At 36.3% G+C, this 23,509-nt stretch overlaps 1 protein-coding gene across 6 annotated transcripts in view; it reads right to left on the minus strand.

Moving 5' to 3' along the window:
* The window catches only part of dnmt3bb.1 (DNA (cytosine-5-)-methyltransferase 3 beta, duplicate b.1), a 52,952-nt gene that overhangs the window by 3,449 nt on the left and 25,994 nt on the right, over nt 1-23,509 (minus strand). For 4 of the 6 annotated variants that reach the window (XM_079848156.1, XM_079848159.1, XM_079848155.1 and 1 more), the window contains 16 exons: nt 22,604-22,723; nt 21,581-21,739; nt 19,526-19,633; nt 18,806-18,947; nt 15,971-16,111; nt 14,574-14,618; nt 13,316-13,395; nt 12,874-12,986; nt 11,343-11,526; nt 11,168-11,252; nt 10,561-10,706; nt 8,664-8,754; nt 7,697-7,845; nt 7,527-7,612; nt 7,309-7,378; nt 7,058-7,179 (listed from right to left, as the gene is read on the minus strand). In XM_079848156.1, the coding sequence (XP_079704282.1) occupies nt 7,058-7,179; nt 7,309-7,378; nt 7,527-7,612; nt 7,697-7,845; nt 8,664-8,754; nt 10,561-10,706; nt 11,168-11,252; nt 11,343-11,526; nt 12,874-12,986; nt 13,316-13,395; nt 14,574-14,618; nt 15,971-16,111; nt 18,806-18,947; nt 19,526-19,633; nt 21,581-21,739; nt 22,604-22,723 (1,841 nt within the window). The remainder of the gene's footprint in view (nt 1-7,057; nt 7,180-7,308; nt 7,379-7,526; nt 7,613-7,696; nt 7,846-8,663; nt 8,755-10,560; nt 10,707-11,167; nt 11,253-11,342; nt 11,527-12,873; nt 12,987-13,315; nt 13,396-14,573; nt 14,619-15,970; nt 16,112-18,805; nt 18,948-19,525; nt 19,634-21,580; nt 21,740-22,603; nt 22,724-23,509) is intronic. The other 2 variants (XM_079848160.1, XM_079848158.1) reach the window with 1 other exon arrangement.

Here is a 23,509-nt window from a genome sequence, read left to right on the forward strand (position 1 = left end):
ACATAAATTACAGTCAGTCCTGTGTTTGTAGGAAGTCAAGGAACTTTTTGTGATTTGATGAGCCTCCAGAAAACTTGTAATGATAATGTTTGTGGTGGAATTATGTTTCAGGTGGAAACAGACTCAGTCAGGGCCCTGTACAAAAGGAGTCTTGAACTAGACTGCACACTAAAGGAGACTTGAACTAGACTGTTCACTAAAGGAGACTTGAACTAGACTGCACACTAAAGGAGACTTGAACTAGACTGCACACTAAAGGAGACTTGAACTAGACTGCACACTAAAGGAGACTTGAACTAGACTGCACACTAAAGGAGACTTGAACTAGACTGCACACTAAAGGAGACTTGAACTAGACTGTTCACTAAAGGAGACTTGAACTAGACTGCACACTAAAGGAGACTTGAACTAGACTGCACACTAAAGGAGACTTGAACTAGACTGCACACTAAAGGAGACTTGAACTAGACTGCACACTAAAGGAGACTTGAACTAGACTGCACACTAAAGGAGACTTGAACTAGACTGCACACTAAAGGAGACTTGAACTAGACTGCACACTAAAGGAGACTTGAACTAGACTGTTCACTAAAGGAGACTTGAACTAGACTGCACACTAAAGGAGACTTGAACTAGACTGCACACTAAAGGAGACTTGAACTAGACTGCACACTAAAGGAGACTTGAACTAGACTGCACACTAAAGGAGTCTTGAACTAGACTGTTCACTAAAGGAGCTGGACTGTGAGCTGAGGAGGTTCCAGAAAAAAAAAATTGGAGATCAAACAGCTGGAAAAAACTGATCTCAGTATGTGAACTTATTTAACCAAGTAACACTTTAGTATGAATATTTATTAATGCAACTTTCTCTTGCTCTCTTTCTCCCTCCCATCCCACAAAACCAATAAAACAGTTTGAGGCCTATCTGCAGTTTCAATGTGCTTTTATTAAGTGTAATATTGTATGGTGATTGCATCTACATCTGCACCAGCTGATGCACCAGGTCAAGTGTGATTTCATCGGGGAGAAGCTGGTTTTGTGGTGTTTCTCGCTCCTTTCTACTGGTGGCTATATTGTGCAGAATGGCACATGCAGCCACTATCTGTGATGCCCACTCTGGTGACTCTTAAGCGCCGAACACAGTTGAAATGTGCCTTTAGGATGCCAAAGGTCATCTCTATCTTCACTCTGGTTTTACTGAGGGCCACATTGAAGTGGTGCTGTGGCCCTGACTGAGGGTCATGATAGGGGGTTATTGTGTAGGTTTTTCTATCTCAGTTCAAATTAACAGTGTTTTGTACTGTACCAAATTTAACTTTCTTTCCTCAAAGCGCTGACACAACACAGACTCATGGAAAATTTGTGAGACAAGCACTGGAGCCAGGCCATTTGGCATCCAAACTTTAGCAGGTTAGCCGTGCAGCGTAAGATACCATGGCAACGAACACCGATTAAAGCCAAGCTACTTTCATAGTACCTAAAACCCAGGGTTGGCGGAAACTAAACTGAAACATAGCTGGCTAGCCACTTAAACCGGCTTCATGGTATAGGCCCCAGGTTTTGTTGGTACCACGATGCTGATCATCAACTTTCTCTGTCAACTCAGGCTTTGATCTTGAGTTTAGGAGTGACATCAGTAGCGAACAGCCAATCACACGCTGAGAAAGAGTGAAACTGCGATTCATTTCTCGCGAGAGAAGCAGCACAATTCACTTATTAAATAAAAGTATTAAAATATTAAGAATTTAAACAAATGTACACAGCAAGAAGAAAATAGCTGTCTATGAAAGTGGACAACTAAAAGAAATTCTCGCTACTGTATATCAGTGCAAGTAAAAGTTGTGAAGTTAGTTTATACAGTTGATAAAGGTATAGAGAGAATTGAACATTTAAGCTCACATGTAGTCATTTTATAGCTTTATCTATTGATTCTAAAGCGTATTCATAATACCTTTATATATTTATTCATTTAAACTCTGCGTAATAATAATTGATGAACTAAAATTGTACATGTGTGGTCGATTAAGGGTATAATAATTACCTAAATCATACAAAATTATTATTCTAAATAAGCATTACTAAAAGCCAGACGATTTTGTCTTTAAAAATCATTTGCTATGCAGTGACCTTTAATTTGGAGTAGAAACAGGTGGAGTGACTTTATCCTTTGCTCACAGCCAAGTTACCTGGAACATAACCTGTTCCGGACCAGGTTAGCCACGGAGCGCAAGTTACTATGGCGATGAACACTGCTAAAAGCCAAACCACTTTCATAGTGCCTAAAACCCAGGATTGGCGCAAACTAAACTGAAACATACCTGGCTAGCCACCTAAACCGGCTTCATGGTATAGGCCCCAGTTCTGTTCATGTCTTTGTTTCTAGGCTGGTTTTCGGTTCGTTTATTAGCTCAGTATTAGCACTGATTGGTTTAGTTCTGTTCAGGTGTGTTTAGTTAATTAGCCCCTGTCTATTTAAGCCCTGTGTTTCGTTCAGCTCATCAGTTCTATGTTGTGGTATGTTGGTTGTTCTGTTCATGGGCCTGTTATTCCTGAGTTTTTTTTTTTTTTTTTTTTTTAAATAAAGGTTTGAGTTTGTTCTTGAAAAGTAAAGTGAAAGCTGCATTAAGATCCTGTTTCATCTCTGCTGCAACCTATGTGTGACAATTAAGTGGTTTGTAATCTTTTATTTCTTAGTAAAAAATTACTAAGAATGACTAAATTTACCTTTTTTATGACATGAAAAGGTTAGTTTGAACTGTAAAATGCCATATGATAAAAACAATTATTGTTATTTATTAATTATTAATGGTATATGTAAAATATTTTAAAGAACTACATGATTTTCTCTATCTTTTGTTGATTGAATTAACATTTAAGGACTCAGAAAGCAGCAGGTTTAGGCTCCTGGCACTTCAAGAACTGATGCACATCCGATTATCTCCCAATTGTTTACTTTCACTTAAGACATAACCAAATGTTTAAATGAATACTCACCAAAACGGGCATTTATATATTTGTGTATTTGTCCTTTCAAGCGCGATAAAACGTGAAAGAACTCAATTCAGTATTTGTATGCTGTGAGGTGACTTTGTGTGTGTGCTGCACACAGAAAACTGCATCTTGTGCATGAATAATTTAAAATATCTTTGTTTAAATTGGCAAAACACGTGAAAATGCATGATAAACTTTTGATCAGTTCCTTCAACTGTCCCGAGCCATTGTGCAATCGTGATTTTCGAGCTCTGTATTGTATTGTAAATTTCTTTGTGTTACTGTTATCCCAGAGATTGTTACGTCGTTCCGCACTGTTTACAAATGGTCTTGTTTTCCTTGACATCAAATGTGAAATTTATACATGTCTGTTTTTCTTTTTCTCACAGATGTTGACATTTTTAATCATTTTATAAGACATGCAGCAATGCTATTATCCCGCTGGGTAGATCAGTATGTTACCATTGAAATCTGCGCATCTAATCTCCCTCATTGTGATTGAGATATAGATTTTCATCACAAACTTTCTGTTTTTGTCAGTGAAATGTTTATGAAAACTATGATAAATTATTTTTCAACAAAATTAGCACTTTTACTTGAGCTATTACATTTAAATGTTTGTTGAAAATAGTATAAAGGTTTTTCAAAACCATATGAAGTCAACATGAATACATGAATGAATACATCAACATGAATTTCTAAGAACTAAGGGTGTGCGATATCACGATTTTTGATCGTGGGCGATTAAAATGTCTCCACGATCTGCTTTGAAGAAATATGGTAGTATCATGCTACAGCGTACATTCTATCAGTTGCAGTTCTAGTGCCTCCGTCTCAACATACTGTACAATGTGACGTACATTCACATCACATGTTAGCGCAGAGCAGAGGTGGGTAGTAACGAAGTACATTTACTTCGTTACATTTACTTGAGTACTTTTTGGGAAAAATGTTACTTTTAAGAGTAGATTTAAATGTGGGTACTTTTACTTTAACTCGAGTACATTTCTAATGAAAAAACTGTACTTTTACTTCGTTACGTTGGGCGACGTTCCTCTCGTTACTTTATTTTAATGCAATATGTGTTGTTAAATGCGTAGTTTATTCCAAGCGCGCTGTATCTTTTTTTCTGGGCTTGAGCGATGCTCAATTCACAAATGAATCACTCTTTTGAGTCGATTCTGTTCAAAGACTTCATCAAACAACAAGTTAGATCTGTCTAAATCAGTTCGCGAATCAGTTTGAATGATCTGTTCAGTTCCTGCACGCACTGAATCGTCTGAAGAGATTTCAATTCACACTCGACTCAGAGTCGTAACAGGAAGATTTAAGGAAATCAAGAGCGTTAGATGAAGTGGCAGTGGACCTACAGTACAGTCAGTGAGAGCAAATCTTCAAATGCATCATATTTTTGCCAGCGATGAAGATCATTATTAGTTGAACATCTTCGTAAGCTGTCTGTGAATGAATGATTCCACAGGACGATATATTCGATTTCATTTCACTCAGGTAGCCTAATACATTTTACAACCAAACAGATTATTAGGCCATGATAGCACTACTACAACCAAACAGATTATTAGGCCATGATAGCACTACTAGAAAGTATGACATTACCCGTTTTTTGGACATATACATTAATTTATACATTAATAAGCTACCATTGTTCACAGTTTATGAACACCCGCCATCCCGCGGTAGTTTATGTATTGTTGCGCAGTGGCGTGCGAACTCGACTTGAAAACGAATGCCTTTGCCTGCCGTAGACACAGTTAACCAGTTTAAACATGCTTGGTTTAAATATAAATTTTATTATATTTTGGAGAACAGACAGAAGAAGATCCGTCGATGTACTTTTATTTGTTTTTTTTGTGTTCCGATGTTCAGTAGCAGTCATGAGCGCGAGCACATGTGACGAGTTTTAACTCTTTCTTCTCTGTGTCAATTACATGCCTTTGAATGCAACACTCTGCAGATTCACTTTATCTCGACATTGTCTAATAATCCAAATGTAGTTGTATAAGTTACTATTATACAAACCAACGGACAGGCAATGATTTTCGGGCTATACAGATGGCAGAAATAATGCTTACGCCTCTCTTCTGTTTTTGTTGCAAAGATAGCTACTTATGATAATAATAGTCATTTAAATAAAAAAAATATAAATAAAATAATTTTATATATATGACGACTTCAAAGGCAAAAGCCTATAAGTACCATCTGAAATTTTCTTCTAAAAGAGCATTTTTATCAAGCTTGTATGTTTATGTTGTTATTTCACTTAAATGGCAATGAAAAGTACTTAAATTAATTGTCATTAAAGTGAAATTACTGAACTTAAATATACAAGCTTGATAAAAATGCTCTTTTAGAAGAAAATTTCAGATGGCACTCAGAGGCTTTTGCATCATGAAGTCTTCATATATATATATATATAGGCCTATATGATTTATTTATTTTTTATTTTATTTATTTATTTGATAGGGACAATGCACATTAATGAACATCTGCATTGAAACAACAAAAACAGACGTAAACATGCCAGATTATAGCCACAGGGCTAATTTACATCCGTAGTCCCTTGGCAAATTACAGAAATACAAAACTTGTAACATACAAAATGACAAAAATGAATAAGTACAAGCAAAGTAAAATAAAAGTCACTTAATGGTCACAAGACTGGTTTGCTTTAAGCCACACTTTGATCCGAAGTAACTAGTAACTCGCTACTTGAGTAGTTTTTTCATTGGATACTTTTTTACTCTTACTCAAGTAACTATTAAGATTATTACTTTTACTTTTACTTTGAGTAAATATTTCTATAAGTACTTGTACTTTTACTTGAGTACAGTTTTTGGATATTCTACCCACCTCTGGCGCAGAGATAGTTAAACTCACGGGACACTGCAATTCACAAAAGTTAATTATTTGCATGTGCTTTAAAGCCTTGCCGGTTAAACATTTCAGTCGCGTGCTGTGCGCTGTTCTAACATGCGCTTTTCTGAGCTCATAAACTCGAAGCACACAGGCACTAAAAGCCTGTCATACAGCGCCTGGTTACTGGACTAAGTTATCTTTCGAGTCTTATTGTGCTTGTACTGTCAAATAGGTTTACATAAACACAGTTAGTTAGTTATGTCTAAAGTCTTAAAGTGACAGTAGCCTAATGGTAAACATGCTGCCGCTTGTCCTTAAAAGGGATTTCCCAAAAATGAAACTACTGTCATTATTTACTCACTCTAATGTTGTTCCAAACCTGTATTAATTTCTTTCTTGTGCTGAACACAAAAGATGATATTTTGAAGAATGTGGCTATCCAAACAGTTGCTGGTCCCCATTGACTACCATAGTGGGGGAAAATATACTATGGAAGTCACTGGGGACCAGCAACTGTTTGGTTAACCACACTCTTCAAAATAACTTATTGTCAACTGAAGAAAGAAACTTATTCGGGTTTAAAACAACTTGAGAGAGTAAATTATGACAATTTTCATTTTGGGGGAAATTAATATTATTAATTTTAATGTTAATAAAACACAAAGAGAAAATCACTCGCTCCTCTGAGAGCTTTAATAGTAGCTTTAATGAGAATCAATGTATAATTTATACAGTGAATTCTATGTAGTGTTTTATTTTTATATTTATTCAGTTTCTTTCTTGAATGCTACAGTTAAATACACCTACTGTGGCTGAAAAAATAAAGCACTGTTTATTTCATTTGTACATTATGTTGTGTAGGCCTATATATAATGTGTATTTTTGGTTCTTATTTTTTAATCACAAAGAAAATAATGACAACGATTTTTATCTTCGCCACTTGTCCCTAAATGTCTGACATTCTTTTTTTATTCTATATTTTGTTGCCTTGTAAGGCTTTGTTTTTAAAATAGTGACATTAGTTTAGCTGTAATGTTCAGTCACTTGCAAAATAGTAAAACCAACATGAAAGCGAACCCTGATAAAATCGAGAACCGTGATTTTCCTGAAAATCGTGATAAGATATTTTTGCCCTACTAAGAATTTGACATTTAATATTTTTGATATTATCTGGCTGTTGCGAACACACCTCTCAAGCTCTGTGCACCACAGGATGTCCTCTTTGCCATTCATCATGACGACAGGGAAGTGTTGGTCTTTGCCCTGTTTGATGGAGTTGGACCGTGTTGTGATGGTACGCACCTTACCAAACTAAAGACAAAGAGAGTTAAAAGACTAAGCTTGACACAACCCGCTCAAGGTCATGAATAAAGTAAATCAATAAAGGGCTCACAGGTTTACATTTTCACCAGAGCCTTTCATAGATGGAAAATAGGTTACCTTGGCAACACGGCCATGTTCCAAACAGTCTTGAAGTTCTAATTTATCCATCCCAGTGGCACACAGAGGCCTGAAGGAAAGCACCTTCATTTCAAAATTGCATATAGTACATATATCGCTTTTTCATTTTTATTAAAATGCTGACTAAAAGGGTTTAGAAATGTTGTCTGGAGACTATTTAGAGAAAGAAAAAGGTGGGGAAATGAGATGACAAATACCTCTTCATTCCTGGCAGGTTTCCCCAGAAATAACGTGCCCTGTGAGCAGCTGATACCTCGATAGCGTCAATCATCACTGGATTGCACTAGAGATACACACAAACAAATTGAAATGAGAAACTACCAGATCAATCCAGCTCCAACAACAACAGCCATGAAGAAACTCAAACCTCCAGGAATCGTGAGATGTCTCTCTTATCGTTGACGCTCATGGCGACCACATTCTCAAACATCCAGAAGAAAGGTCGGTCTTCCCCTTCCTTTGGTTTTGCTTCACTCAAAAGACGGTAGAACTCAAAAAACAGGCGCCCAGTCCCCTCTAAACACAATATAATAAAGAAAACATAATAAAAAATAAAGTCTTACATATTTACTATAGCCGCTGTACTAAGAACGGTAAGGAACGGTTACGCTTATATTTCCACTTGAGCTCGGCGTGTAGTGACGTTGCCAGTCAGGATTGGTCACTTGTCTGGTGTCCGACCACCAGTTTCTCTGTACCTGGCTAAACATGCTATTTCTATTGTTCTAACACAATAGAAATATCTGGTCATCCTCCATAACGTGGTTGCTATTTACATCTCAAGCCTCTGCATTTACATTCCATTCCAAAGAGCGGCCGTTATCAGCCCCACAGTGGAAAATGAAACCATATCCTTACCGGCTGGGCCGGACCGGCACATAATTTAACAGTTAAGCAACAAGAATGGTTTGGCCCGATGGTGGAAAAGCGTCTTATGTTAATCTAAGTCAGTTTTCTCATCCATCGTCCACCGGGCTAAAATTATATGTGTGATGGCTTAGAAAATAATAGCACAATAGCACAACTGCACTTAACAGGCTGCATAATTTGAGATATTATTCATGTCCGTCTCGCAACCCTACAAGGGATAAGCAGTTTGGAGAATGGATGGATGTATGGATTCATGTCCATCGCACAAAACATGATGACTTTAACATAAAACACTTTTTAATAAAAACACACTGCCATAAATTGGATTGTAAACACACCACAAAAATAATTCAGCATGTGACATAAAACAGCATGTTATCATAAAAAATGATAGAATCTACAAGGGGTTTGTGTGGGAGGATGCAAGATAACCTTAATAATATTCACAAGTTTTAATGTCTTACCGTACAGGCCTTTCCTAGCAGGGTTGACAATTGAAAGGTCATTACAGGGACTTCCACCAATCACCAAGTCAAAGGGCCCCCATTCAGCAATCTGAGCAACAGAACAGCACCATCTAGTGTTAGCACAGCTACACTGCACATTCACCTCAGGAACTCTGAAGATCCATTAGTTTATTTCCAGATGTTTTATTATACAGTGCAACAGTGCAACTTCCTTTTTTCAGTTTTTCAGCCATATGCAGTTTTAACATAAGGATTAAAAAAAAGCCTTTGTTAAAGTTATAAGCCATGGACCAAACCAAACAGCTACAAAATGAATCACATTACAAAACTTTGATTTGAAGCAAAAACTTATTTGAAAATCAGACAAAAAGAAAGGTCTAAAACTGTGTACTTAACGGATTTAATGATGGAAACAAATACAATGCTATATATATATATATATATATATATATATTTATTTATTTATTTTTTAGAACCATGGCTAATGTAGTTTTTCACCAGGAATTCATTGTAGCTCACAGTAAGTCTTCTTTTAACGGTTAATAAGTTATCATTAAAAATCAGTCCCCCATGAACAAAATGAAAGGGATTTTGACTTTTGCACTCTAATCCCAGTTAACAAAAATATGTTCTAAGAACTTTTTGCTAATGTTCATATTAATATTATGAAAATGCTATAATTGAATGTTCTCTGAACATTCAAAACGTCCAGTTTTTTAAATGTTTAAATGTTTTTTCTAGGTTATGCAAAATTTAAGGAAACATTCCTTTCGATAATTTTGCAAACATAATAGAAGCGTTACTTTTTAATGTTCTTTGAATATTCTTAAACAAGTTTACATTAAAAAAAAGTTAGATGAACTTCCAACTAAAATGTTTCAGAAAAAACCTTCCATGAACAATGTATACATAACATTTGTGTGCTAACGTTTTAAGAACATTATTAAAAACCAGGTAACTTTGAACAAACTTTCTATTAATGACATTTGAAGAAAGTTTGTTCATAACTTTGGGAGAACCCTGCTAGAATGTTAGCCAAAGTTAGCGTAAATTGATAAGGAAACTCCCTGACCACATCCGAGTAATTTGGTGTAATATCCGGTCACTGGGGTCTTAAATGCCATTTAATTAGGCATTCCAGATGTTCTGTTAAAGGAAACTGTGGGAATGGCGTGTATACGTCTTTACCCTTGGCACATCTGCATGTGCCAGTGCGAGAGCATATCTGCAGCTGGACTCTTTTCAGGCCTTCTCATTCTTTCAGTGTTTCATAAATAACCCAACCCAGGGCCCCAAAACCCCCCTCCAATATATTCCTTCTCTCTTTTCTTCTGCGACAAGAGCCCTTTCATGCATCCCTCTCTGCGATCCCGCCCAATCCAGCCTCGCAACAACAATGGGTGAGTGAATGAGTGATTGAATGGGAGGGTGAGGGGGTGAATGGATGAATTGAGGAGAGGGGATTTAGGAAGGGAGAAAGCGCCTTTGTGTTCCGTCACTGAGGCTTAAGACAACTTGCAGCTCTCTGTGTGTGTCTGAGCATTTGAATGTGAGGTGGAGAGATAATAGAAGCCAAACAGAAACTTGGAGGAGTGACGACAAAGACCAGACTCAGGTGAGGCCATTACCCTTATCAAGTGCTGTTGAAACAAGCAACATGCTACTAAACAAATAACCTTGGGCCAGGTGCGTGTAGCCTGTGTAGCATGTGACGGCGCCAATCGGTCTATACACATTCAGAGTCAAATGAAACAGCTGAAGGTCTGAGTCTTACTAGGTTAATATGAAAGCTGATTATGTAAAAACAGCCACAAAAGACCTAAAAAAAATCATTAAATTATCTACAGTGAAAACGTCAAATATAGCAGCCAGAAACAGAAAACTGTCAACTCACATTTTTTCTGGTGATGTTGCGAACGTCGTGCACATACTGGATTTTTCCTTCATGCCGGACAACTCCCACTGAAATTGAGTCCTCACATATTTCTGATGCAATGTACAAATCAACATTGAAGCCCAAGTCCCGAAGCACCAGATAACCTGCAAATTAACATTAAAACATTCATAGTAACTTTAAATTCCAATAATCATAATCATTAGTGTCCATAGTTCTGGCCACACAACACAACTTTATGTACTTCGAAAGTCTCACAGATAGATAGATAGATAGATAGATAGATAGATAGATAGATAGATAGGCCTCAATATGACTTATAATACTTAAAAATAAGACAAAACAAGCATTAAAATAAACTAAAACATGTAAAACTCAAGATATCCTTATTTTAATTCACCCCCTTTTTGAAGAACCAGGGTTATATATGACGAATCCTAATTTTAAAAGCATTATTTCTATACCTGGTAAAGGAAAAATCTTGTAATTTAAAAATATTTTATCAGGTAGTCACATATTATACAAATTATTGACATCTGTGAATCACTGATGGTGTAAATTTCCCCAGAAAAGGTGAATATAGAATCTAAAGAAACATCATATTGACCTGTCGCAATGCCATCAAACAGTGAAAGGACTCTGATTGGACGTCTCTGCTCTGCTGGGACTGCAGGGTAACTTTTTGGACTTTCCTAGAAGAAAAGAAAGTAAATATGTCGTATAGTTAAACAGCTTTGCAAACAGAGAATTTCCCTCTCTGTAAAAGTTAACGTGAGACTCACAAACTCCTGTCCATTGTCATTGACGAAGAACTCTTGTAGTTTCAGGCTCCAGTCGTGGCGTTTCTTTAACACACCGTACTGTTGCAGCGGTTGACACATGTAGCAGCGCCATGGGTCCAGATCACGGGCACTGTTGGCCGCTCCTGCTCCCACTAATATATCCAGACAGTCCACACAGAAACACCTGCGGGCAAAGACACTGATCAAAGACAGCCTTTAAAAAGGCAAATGAAACTGACAGTGTTAAAGGTGAAGTGTACCTTTTTCTACTATGAGTTTAATATGTAAGCCATTTGTAGGGTGAAACTGTGGCACTTTTAAACAATGCATTTTATTTGAGTGGCCTGACATGAATTTGAAGAGCCAGGGCTTAAAAAAAACAACTGTAAATATTGTATTAAAGAAATGCAAAAATACAATACAAAGTACAGCACCTCAACATCACAGAGTAATTATGATTATAACTAGATTATGAGTAAAAACTACACAAAATAATGTTTTTATTGCTGTCATGTTCTTATATTTGACATTAATTCACATATTTGTTTTAAATGTAATTTTACATTGTCAAGTGATTTTAATTCAACTTGGGTTGTGATGAAGGTGTACTGACTACCCTAGTGAAAAATAAATATACCAAAATGTTACTATTATTATTATACATTTTATTTATAGGCGCCTTACAAACACAATAAAACAATCAACATTAAACAAATACTCATTATTACAGCCTGGATACAAGTATTAAAGTATAAAAGTAATCACATAAAAGCCTGCCTAAAAAGATGGGTCTTAAGTTGAGATTTAAAAACATGAAGACTTTCACTGTTTTGCAAATCCTGTGGCAGCAAGTTCCATAAATAAGGAGCTGCATGACTAAAGGCTCGGGACCCCATGGAAGTAGTGCGAGTTTGAGGAAGAATAAGAGTGAGTGCAGAAGGTGATCTTAAAGTACGAGTAGGAGTGTAGATATGAAGAAGGTCAGATAAGTATGAAGGGGCAAGATTATTGAGTGGCTTGTAATTATGAAGAATTTTAAAATCAATATGATAATTAACCAAGAGCCAATGCAAGTGTTGTAGTATAAAAGTAATGTGTTCAGGTAGAGGAGTTCTGCAGATAATTCAATCAGCGGAGTTCTGTACTAGCTGAGTTTGTAGAGAAGCTTTGAAGGCAGTCCATGAAAAAGAGCATTGCAGTAATCAATACAGGAAGTGACTAAAGCATAAACAAGAATCGCAGTGCTCTTTACTGAGAGAGCCGGACGAAGTCGGTTAATAATAAGTATGTGGAAATATGCAGAGAGATGACACTGTTTAAATGTGCTTCGAATGATAGAGTACTGTCAAGGATGACCCCCACAATTTGAACTTGTTTGAGCTTGTAAGTTATCAATATTCACAGATGAACACTGGGTTGGAGGCGGTTATGGAAGTGAAGTGTGACAAAATTCCAAGAATGGAATGAAATGCGAGATTGAGTGAGAGATTGCGGGACAAAAATGAGTTTGTGAGAAGCATGAGTTTCGTACCTGCAGCAGTTGGCGTTTCCACAGAGCAGCACCTCTCTGCCGCCACAGCACACGGTGCAGTACGACTGGTAGCCATCGTCATCGTACATGTAGGAGATCTCTAAATAAACATCCTGACACATTCACAGATAAAAACATGTGTAAATAACTTAAATAGCTAAGCCTTCTACAAACAGAGTCCCTGTTTGCAGCAATGTATCGTGTTGCTGCAAATTGTGTAATAGGATAATGCAGCGATGATGGAAATGATCCGTGGCACTTCCTTTGTCCCCCTAAGGTAATCGATAGATACAACACTGGTGTCCAGGTGTTAGGATCGAGTGCTATTGTTTGACAATTTTATGAGCAATCATGTCAGCGCGTGTTGGAGAACCATGTTCCCAGACTCTCAAGTTGTGTTGTGTTCTGTTTTGAGAATGTGGAGAACAAGGTCAACTCTTACCTTGCATGTTAGGCAAAGGCCTCCTTCAAACAGCGGGTGGAAGGTCGCCACTCTCATCTTTCCACAAGAGAGGCAGAACTCTGAAACAGGGAAGCAAACATATTGAGGTGGTCAAAATACCAGAGTAACTTATTCTTGGAACCATCCGTAAGAATGGGCTGAAAATGATTAACCAATGAGAAGCGTTTTTCTTCTCAGCATTTCTCCTCCTCTCTAGTTTGCTTCCTAATCTAGTTGTCCCACTGAACCTGGTATTGTATATCACAAATATTGTTGGCTCTTTTACAAACTGCATTTTGTTCCTCTTTTGTAAGTCGCTTTGGATAAAAGCATCTGCTAAATGCATAAATGTATACTGTATCCAATAATTTGCCATCGCTTTCCCGCAAATGTATGTTTATAAATATAACATTGTAGCTATATATTTTCCAGCTATAACCGCAAATTAAAAACCCAGTGAATTATTTACAAATAATACTTATGAAGTTACATTGTAGCTGTATACTTTCCAGCTATAACTGCAAATTAAAAACCCAGTGAATTATTTACAAATAATACTTATTTTCATGTTATTGGTAAAATGGCTGATTATTAAAACCGTATACATGTTTGTCACACACAAAAAAAACATTAGAACTTAAAAAATTAAAATCTGTCATTTTAAAAGCTGCAAATGAAATTAGGCATCACAACATTATAATGTGCAGTATGAAAAATGAATATTTGGATATTGATTGGCTAAAAATTACATTACACAGTGTTATTAAATGTTCTGTGTTTTTAAAAGTTTACTTTAAGTAATGCGCAATATATTAGTACCACGTTGATTTTAAATGTATCAATCTCAGTCGTATATATTTTTAGATATATAATTGTTCATGCTAATTTCCTCTATTTTTACATTTAGATTTCCTTTGCCGTCATCTGTCACTCACTTAAAGTAAAAATACATTTGCTAAAAATAAAATGCAATTTTATACAAGGCCATGGCTCCAATGCTGTTAGGGGCCGTTCACACAGAACATGTTTTTGCATTTCACTGGGCTTCTTTTCCATTGTTTCTGTGTAAACATGCACTTCTGCAGTGCCTTGAACATGATACGGCGTTGTAACAAGTTAATTGTGGTTCAACCTAAAAAAATGCATCTCTAGACCTGTCTTTTTTTTTAAAGAAAAAAACGGTCTTCTTTGTTAATGGATCCTTATGTGTTTTAATGGGTTGAATGCAGGTCTTGTAACAGGTTGTAATTCTACACACCTTCAATACTTCTGTGATTCTTCAAAACTTCATGGACCATTTGTTCTGAAAAGCAGATGAAATGGCAGTCATGAGTAACAAGTTGGAGTTTCAAACACATTATAAGAGTTAAAGCCAAATGATGTCTTATTCACATCAAGTCCAATGCTAATAAATTGCGCAAAAGTATAAAATATCAAAGTTTTGGTACAAAAACTATGCACACAAAACACAATACTATATTTTAATTATTTATATGCCTGAATCAATTGTTCAGAATTTCAATGGGGGAAAAAAAAGATACATTTTGAAAAACAAAATTTTGATATTTTATACTGTGTAAAGGAGCTCATAGAATTCACTGTTAATCTTGTCACACAAGATTTACAATAATTTGGCCATTTAGACATCAATCAAGTATCTGTATCATTTCAAGGGTTAGTTCACCAAAGCATGTTGTTCCAAACCCATATGGTTTGATTACCTAGGCCTCGTTCACACTGTCAGTGAAATGTGACCCAATTCCGATTTTTTGCTCATATTATGTGACACAGATCGGATGTGTTCCATGACCGTGTAAACAGGAAAAAAACGCATGCATTCGGATATTTCGAGATCGGTTTCAGGCCTCGTTCATATGTGGAAATAAATCAGATATGTGCCAATGCGAATGTCATGTGAACAGGCAGATCGGATTTTCTGAGGCATAAGGCTATCTCCGCACTTTAATGGCGAGAGAAAACCTGACGAGCATCTGCAAAGGGACGGATGACCCGACGAAACGTTGTGTCGTCGTAGGAGAGGAATGTGGTAAAACGTTGACACAACATATCAAAGGTTGGCTTGCTCATCCTAAAATTTCGGACCCACTGCTCCTCGTTAAAGCCAATATTTAAACACAATATATTATGGTCCCACCAGTCCTGAGATCTCTCTCGCACACAATAACTGAAGCATATGTGCAGGCTGCAATGATGGTACTTTTCACCCTCTTCCGCCTCACAATCATGATGATGTTTGGCGAAGTTCGCATTTATCGTAAAGCTAGCATCAAGCATATTTCGCGTTTGTCCATCTGCGCAAGAACCCCATTTAAGCATGCGCGATGTTTCAGATAGTATGTCAAGTGTAAACACATGAATCGGACATGGGTCACAATTGAAAGAACGTGTAAACGGACTGTCATAAAAACGGATATAGGCAACAAATCAGAATTGGGCATCAAGACCTGCAGTGTAAACGAGGCCCTAGACTTTAACAGAAATCTTTCAGGTTTGATACAAATCTGTGTTCAGAAGAGACTTATGGGATGAGTAAATGATGACAGAAATGCCATTTTTGGATGAACATCCCATTTGGAGTGCAACAATCGGTTGTCACCCATGAACATGAATAATATCGTTAGTGTAAGCTCTAACCTCTACTGTAGACGTCCTCAGTGCCAGGCTTGGTCTTACAGAGGCTCAGTCTAGCTTTTTTAGCAGAGGGGGGGAACTCCGGAGGGCTGGAGTCCTGCAGCACTGAGCTCTCTGAGGCCATGGGAAAAACACAATACTCAGCTGGAAGAGACACAAGTGCACTAATATTACTTACTGTTACAATCAAACATGCTCACACATTGTGAATACTGTGTGTAACTACATTTATATTTCATAGATCTGGCACTTAGATAATGAAGCAACTTGCATTCGTATTGTGAGAACTACTTTAGCAGCTAGTTAGTAATTATCAAGAATGACCACAGCACTACAGCATTTATTCATAAAATAAAGAATATTTTGGTAACAATGACTTTTAAACTGTTAATTTCTGCCAGAAAATAAAAAAACATCAAAATATATTATATTAATATAATAAATAATATATATTATTTAAATTAGTGCAAACTATAGATTATTTAATTATTTGTGCTGATTTAAATATAAAATATTTTAAAAAAGATATTAATTATCATAAATCATTAATCAGTTATTGTGTCCAGACAGGTTAATTGAATTACTTAATGACAATTTAGACAAAAACATTGAGAAATACAGCCATTAACATGCAGACAGAAAGCTGTTAGACTCTTCTGTTCCACATCTGTAATCGCTGTGGGAAAAAGCCAGCAGTCTACAAATCGTAAAGTAATTAGATAGGCTATTTCCTCTTTCTGATCCCACTGTTAAGACCACAGTACAAGAGACTTCTGCTTGCTCATCTCTGCAGTGGTTTCAAAAAACATTTTCAGTGTCTTGGTTCTAAACTCAAATACATCTGTAAACTCAAATTCAAGTACCCTTAGGTTTTACGGCCCGGTATCAACTATATGAAAACACAATGGTACAAATTCAAAAAATTATTGATATGTGAGATATGTTTTAAACAGAAGGTTTAAGAAAGATATTAAAGGACCGGATACACATGTTTAAATGAGAGGAGACCAGACACACTAAACCTTGCAAACAAATGACTGCACCAGCTCAACTTATGTTGTGGGTCTCTGACAGGGACTGTGAATGTTGTGAATGTTGCTTTTGATTAATGTGATGTCAGCAGGAAAGTAAGACATTTTAACCGCACATATAAATATGCCTGGGAAACTCACTGAACTGATCTATTGCTCACAGTTTTTCCCAGATGAAAGGGAAAGATAAATAATGTACTTCAAAAAGTTGACAGCTTCAATTCTGAAAACAGAGTTGCTCTCCTGAAAACCTAAGGTATCGGAGATTTAAGTATGATGAACAAGCTCTAATGAATCCGGAACAGAGGCCTATGATCTGACACACTAAGCTGGTAAGTGTGAGAGTGTAACCTGCTATTACCTGACTGAGCCCTGATGCCTGAGGGCCCTGCAACTTGATTTTTAAGCAATACCACAAATACTTTACGGCCACAGATTTACACAAAATTTGAACACCCTTTGTTCACAAAGTTCCACACATTTCGTTTTATTTGTTTAATCATTTTGCTTTCATAATTTAATTACGCTTTAATTACGCCAATAAAAGTGTAGACGTCTCAGCTCTATTTAACACATTTTCCACAGAATCAGGGCCGAAAATGTAAATATATATATATATTTTTTTTAAATACAGAAATGATAACTATATTAATTTATTAGTGTTTTTAAAGCAGTTAATATATAATAATATAATATAACTAATACAAATAATCAAGTTGTTTTGTCCTCAAGACCTTGTAAGCATTTCTGGACACTTATTATTTTTTTCTTTAGCAAATCTCAAAATGAATATCCATTTTTGATTTTGCAGATATATTCTGCTATGTGTGTGGGGTAACAAAAAAAAAAAGGGATTGTTCGTTAAGTCGCCGTCTTGGAAATCAACTACAGTGTGAGACTACAAATGAATTCATAACATTCCCTTGTAATAACAGCTTTGAGAAAAACTTGACCAACAAGTTACATTACTTTCCTGTTGCTAACATTTTCTATGACTTGACAAGATGGCAATGCTTGAAATTCTGCCAGTAGAAACTGCTCAGTCTGTAGGGCTTTCTGTAGAAACTACTGTAACGGTTTTAAGTGCGGTTTTAAGAGTTTGTCTTTTCATGTCTCGTGGTGGTTCAAGTTACCCATTTATTTTAATATTTTGTTCAGTTTGTGTATTTAGTTGCTGTAAAGGGAATATTTTTGCTGAATTAATTTTGTCAGCTATTTTTACATTTAGTCTTAGTCCTGTGTAAAATATACTTTTTAGTTTCCATCATATTTAGATAATCTTGTCCTGTTTTTGTTTAGTCAACTTCTAGTCGACTATGGCCTGGTTTCACAAACAGGGCTTAGATTAAGCCAGGATTAGTTAGTTCAAATGTGCCTTAGAAAAAAACATTACTGGTGTGCATTTTGAGACAAAACAATGTTTTTTAAGATATGCCAGTGCAAGTTGTTTTCAGTAAAAACAGCTAAAAAAAATTCATTTTTTGCAATTTATCAGCTAGAGGCCATAACAAAACTATTTATTGACTTATTGGTAACAGCCAGAATTGTATTATTGGTGAATCAAAATTGTAGCCATGGTGCTTACACATTATTTCATTAAAATCACATGGCATAATATTTTGTAATGCCATTCAATAATATTAATGCATTTTAAATTGTGGTCACTAAATATACCACCTGTAGTCATAAGCCTTTGTCTGCATCTTATTTGACCCCAAGTTAAGACCTTTTACTCAAGTATTTTTTTACAACTGCATGGATTGAGTGTGAGATCTGAGGTGCTTTCACGATGACGACGTGTACTCACCCGCGTTCTCTCTGGGTTTCAGGCCCTCCTGGCCTTTGGGCATAAAGCCACCATGAGCCCAGTCAAGCATGGGCTTTATCTGTTCTTCAAGACTGTCTGACTCACTCGGAGGAAAAGTCTTCTCTGCCCGTATACTAGCCACCTGAGGACACGCAGATAGTGGGAAAGCAGTATGTCAGATTAACTGTAAGAAAACAGAAACCATCCTGGAAACAAACGTCTCAGGTGGAATAAAACCAACTATGTGTACTGTGTCTAAAATAACATGTATTCAGAAAGACTATCCTGTCAGTAGAAATAGAGACAAATTGCAGATATTAATCATGCTGTATGGAGACTGCAAAAGAGTGGGGTACAAAAACAGAGAGAGAGAGAGAGAAAGTAAAGTGTAGCCAGTCCTGTCGTTCTGGTGCATGTCTGGGCTTGGATGCTTCTGTTAAGTTTGTTAGGAGGTACGATTCACAGAGAGATAATTAAGGAAGATCTGGGGAATTCCAGACTTTCCAGATGAGTGTTTTCCCAGTCTCCTGTTTATCTCACACATAAACACATACACACTGCATTATGTAAAAGTAAAGTCCAAGCTCCCAGAATTCAGAACAGGTGCATATTTTTGTATAATTGTCTTCTATTAATTGAACTACAGATGTTGCAGCTAATTGCCCCATAGGAGAAAATAGTGCTATAAAACAATGAACACAGACTCCTCTCTGCTCTCACCTCCAGGGACTGGAAGATTGCTCTACGGTAGGAAGCCAGTTTGGTGTAGGATGACTGGTTGAAAAACTTCGGGAAGGCTGTGATGGAATCGAGTTTGTCAGCAGACACCTGCAAGATACACATGACACCAGGGTCAGGAAGTAACCAGGGCTCAGGGCAAGCATTTGTTTGTGTGCATGTTAAGTTAATAATTTAATTGTATATGTAATACACTATATATATTAGTGCTGTAAAAAGCATTAACGCATGTGATTAATTTTTTCAGTTTAACGCGTTAAAAATATTTAATGCAATTAAGGCAGCACCCGCTTTTTTCCCATCATCCTTTGGCTAGCATTACAATATATGTTCACGATTTTATCCATGCAAATACTTTAAAACCATTCAAGCCATTTAAGCATGATAAGGCACAAAAGAGAATGCAGTGCAGTACTGGCACCTGTGTTTCTGTGAAACACACAACTTGTGCTCACAGAAAGCTGCTTCAGACAGCACTTGAATGGACAAAATCACACAAAATGATACCAAAATGCTAGTTTTGTCGAATATCCTTGCAAACACAGTGTGAAATGAGTTAAATGAAGTCTTAAATGAATGTAAAGAGTTGTGAGAGAATGGAATGCGTATCAGGTAATCCATGTCATGTGCAGCATGTCTTAAAGTGACAGCGGCCTAATAAATCTGTTGCTGTCTGTCATTAGAATAATAAAAGAACAAAAGAAAAAGAGAAAATCACACACTGCTCTTGACTGATTAACATTTGTAGCTTTAATAAGGATTCATCTATAATGAATTTATAATTTATGCAGTGAAGACTGTGAAGTGTTTGATAACTTTATTAAATTTATGTTATTATCTGTTAGACCTACCTGAAAATGCACTGTTTACAAGGTTACATGTGTCAAAAACAAGGAAAACAATAACTTTTTTGTGCAATTTTACAGGGCAAGTAAAAATCTGAACCGGTCTGACTGAGCCAATAGAAAAAAAAATAGCCCTGAAATATTGAAGGGCACAGGTAAATATGACATTTTATATAATGGGTTTATGTGAGGATTGTTTTAAGTTCACTTAAATTAAAAGTTGTAATATTTTTTAAAGCCTAATAAATGTTAAAATTGATAGCTTTCAATTATACTGTAATGCAGAATGCCTATAATTAATGGTATAAATAATTAATTAAAATTGAGAAAATATCTTTCATAGAGACATCAGTTAGCAGTATTGGTATCAGTGATGCCTTCTTTCATAAAAGATTCCATTAAAGAAATATTTAAAATATAGGCTACTATCTTTATGCTATTTCTACATTGACTTGGAGATTAAATGTAAAATTGTATATAAAAATATATAAAAAACTTTTATATATAATTGCATTTTATATATTTTTTTAATTAATTAGTAAAAAAAATTAAATCAATTGTATATATATATACACAGTCTTCGATGTTTAATAATGTAACACATTTTTCAGAGCATTTAATTAATTAATTTATTACATTAAATGAACTAGCATTGAATGCATTACATTTCACACACTCCATGACATTCAATTTGATTCTGCCAAATGTTTTGTTTCATAATTCACATAATTGCAGAGACGTTCAAATTAGTGATATCAGAGGTACCAGTACTTCAGGATCATATCAAAACGCCAATAAAACAATGTCACAATACCAGTTTTCCTACAGTACCAATTCAATATTCAATTGTTTTCTTTGAATTTTGTAGAAGATGCTGTAAACAAGTTATATTTAACCATGATAAGCATTTTTTAGATCATTTTTTAGATCATTTTTTTCTGAATGTTTACTTGAATTGAATGATATTGATGTTAGTTACTTGAAAGCTCTTTTTATTTCTATTGCTTTTTATTTGTTTCTTTGTTCTTGATTTTGTTACTGACTGTTTACTTGAATAATTAGCATTTAAAATAAAAGAGTATGTTTAATATCATTTTTTGCTGTGCTATTGAAATTGAGATTGAAATTTCACTGCTATTAGTATCAACTACTGAAGTTGTGGTATTCTGAAACCCTTCACTTTGTTTGTTACCTCTGAGAATTTTCCATCTCCAAACCACTGCAGCCAGCGCATGCCGTGGGACGCCTGCCTCTTCCCTGTTGCTCTCCAGGGCACCACCATCCCGGGCCACCAAGAAAAGCCCTTTATCTTGCCCCAGACTAACTCTCCAATCCCAAAGCCTTTATTATCCTGAGGAGGAAATATGCAAAAATTAGACATAGTTGACCATAAATGAACATTTTCACACTCACTGAAACCTGCATTAGGTTTGAAAAGTACACAGACACAGATTTCAGTGAATAATGGCTTTAATGTCAATTTAAATTTATTTTACATTTTTAAATCTGAATATTTGACTTCTTTAGTATGTCCTAGTTTTATGTTGTTTTTTGGTCCGTTTTGTTCCCATCCAGCCTGCTTTTGTGTTCCACAGATAAAAGAAAAATCATGCAGGCTTCGACTAGTAGATTATAATTTCTTGGAGAATTATCCTTTTAAATAAGATGGACAATTAACCTTCTCACTGCACAGATTTCTTTGATCCAGTTACACAAAGAAGGACAATCAAATGCTCTGTTGCAATCAGAGAGCTGGATTGAGCATGGGCTGAGACACAAGCAAAACCTCTGACACTGAGCTTGTCTGAGCACGACTCTCAATCAGTCAGGACCATTTCAACAGCGCTGTTGTTTCCTCACCTGTGCGAGTGTCAGTGAGTATTTATGAGTCTGTGCTCAACAGTGACTTAGAAGATGCTATAACCCACAAAACCCCCATTCAAGATCTTCATGGTCTCTTTGTCTTGGTCATCAGTGCTCTCTAAATGCGCAGCTGCCTGGCTTAGTGACACGCAAAGGAGAGGATACACCACAAGCACAAAGGCTGTTATCTTCACATTCAAACGGAGCCGTTCTGTGAGGCTACAGTTACATGTTGAAGGCAGGTGGACAAATATTGGTATTTGTGGATTGTTTGTGCATTAACATAAAGAGGAACGGGACATGACAGGATAGGTGGATTGTGAATTTGTGTGTGTGTGTGATATCCTGGTACCTTGTACTCAGGTTGTCTGGCTGTGTCAGTAGTCGAGGTGGATGTGGCGCTGCTCTGTGCAGAGTCTTTAGAGTCCTGTTCCATGAGCTCCAGTATGGGACCCTCAGGAACACTAGAAACCTACAGACACACACAATTTCAACCTTTAGTCAAAGCAAAACAAAAACAAAACAAAAAATAATAACAATAAAAAATATTGCAATGATAGGTACAATAGAAAATAAGGGGCAAATGTACAACCTGCTGCCCTCACAGACTTCTAGTGCAACAACATTTGTCAACACGTTTTTGTGTGTGTTTTTACAAATTGTGAGGCAGTTCGAAATGATTTTCTGTGGTAACTGACGGCATGCCACAGTGATGTCAACACAGCTTAAGTTGAATTTAATCTGGAATAATCACTTAGGATAGCTGTGTTCTGGAACATGGTAGCTGGTTTCTGGTCATGACTTGTTTTTGCCAGCAGGAACCTTGACCAAGATGGTCTACCAGGGGTGTGTTTCCTGTACAATACCAATATCATAACTCCCTGCTTAACTATCATAGTACAATACATTGTTGGAGATGACTGTTTTAAATAACTGTAGTAACTGTGGCACATCCATCGTTCAAACCTTGCTGATTCAGTCGTTCATGTAGGTGGTGGAGTAACAACAGCTAATTAATCGGTCTGAGATTTAATTAGTCATTTTACTGCACTTTTTCTGTCTTTGCACACAGACACAACACAGACAAAACAACCACGAAAAAAGACTTATCGGGAAAAAATTGGGGGGGGTCATGACCACTGTTTTGATTGGCTGGGTACAGGCAACTTAAAATGTGTGAGAGCATAAATACACAGTGATAGACAGCTCGACTTAAAGGTGTTGAGTTAAGAGTGAGGAGCTGACAGTGGCATGACAG

The sequence above is a fragment of the Squalius cephalus genome (assembly GCF_949319135.1).
Source record: "Squalius cephalus genome assembly, chromosome: 18".
Lineage (NCBI taxonomy): Eukaryota > Metazoa > Chordata > Actinopteri > Cypriniformes > Leuciscidae > Squalius > Squalius cephalus.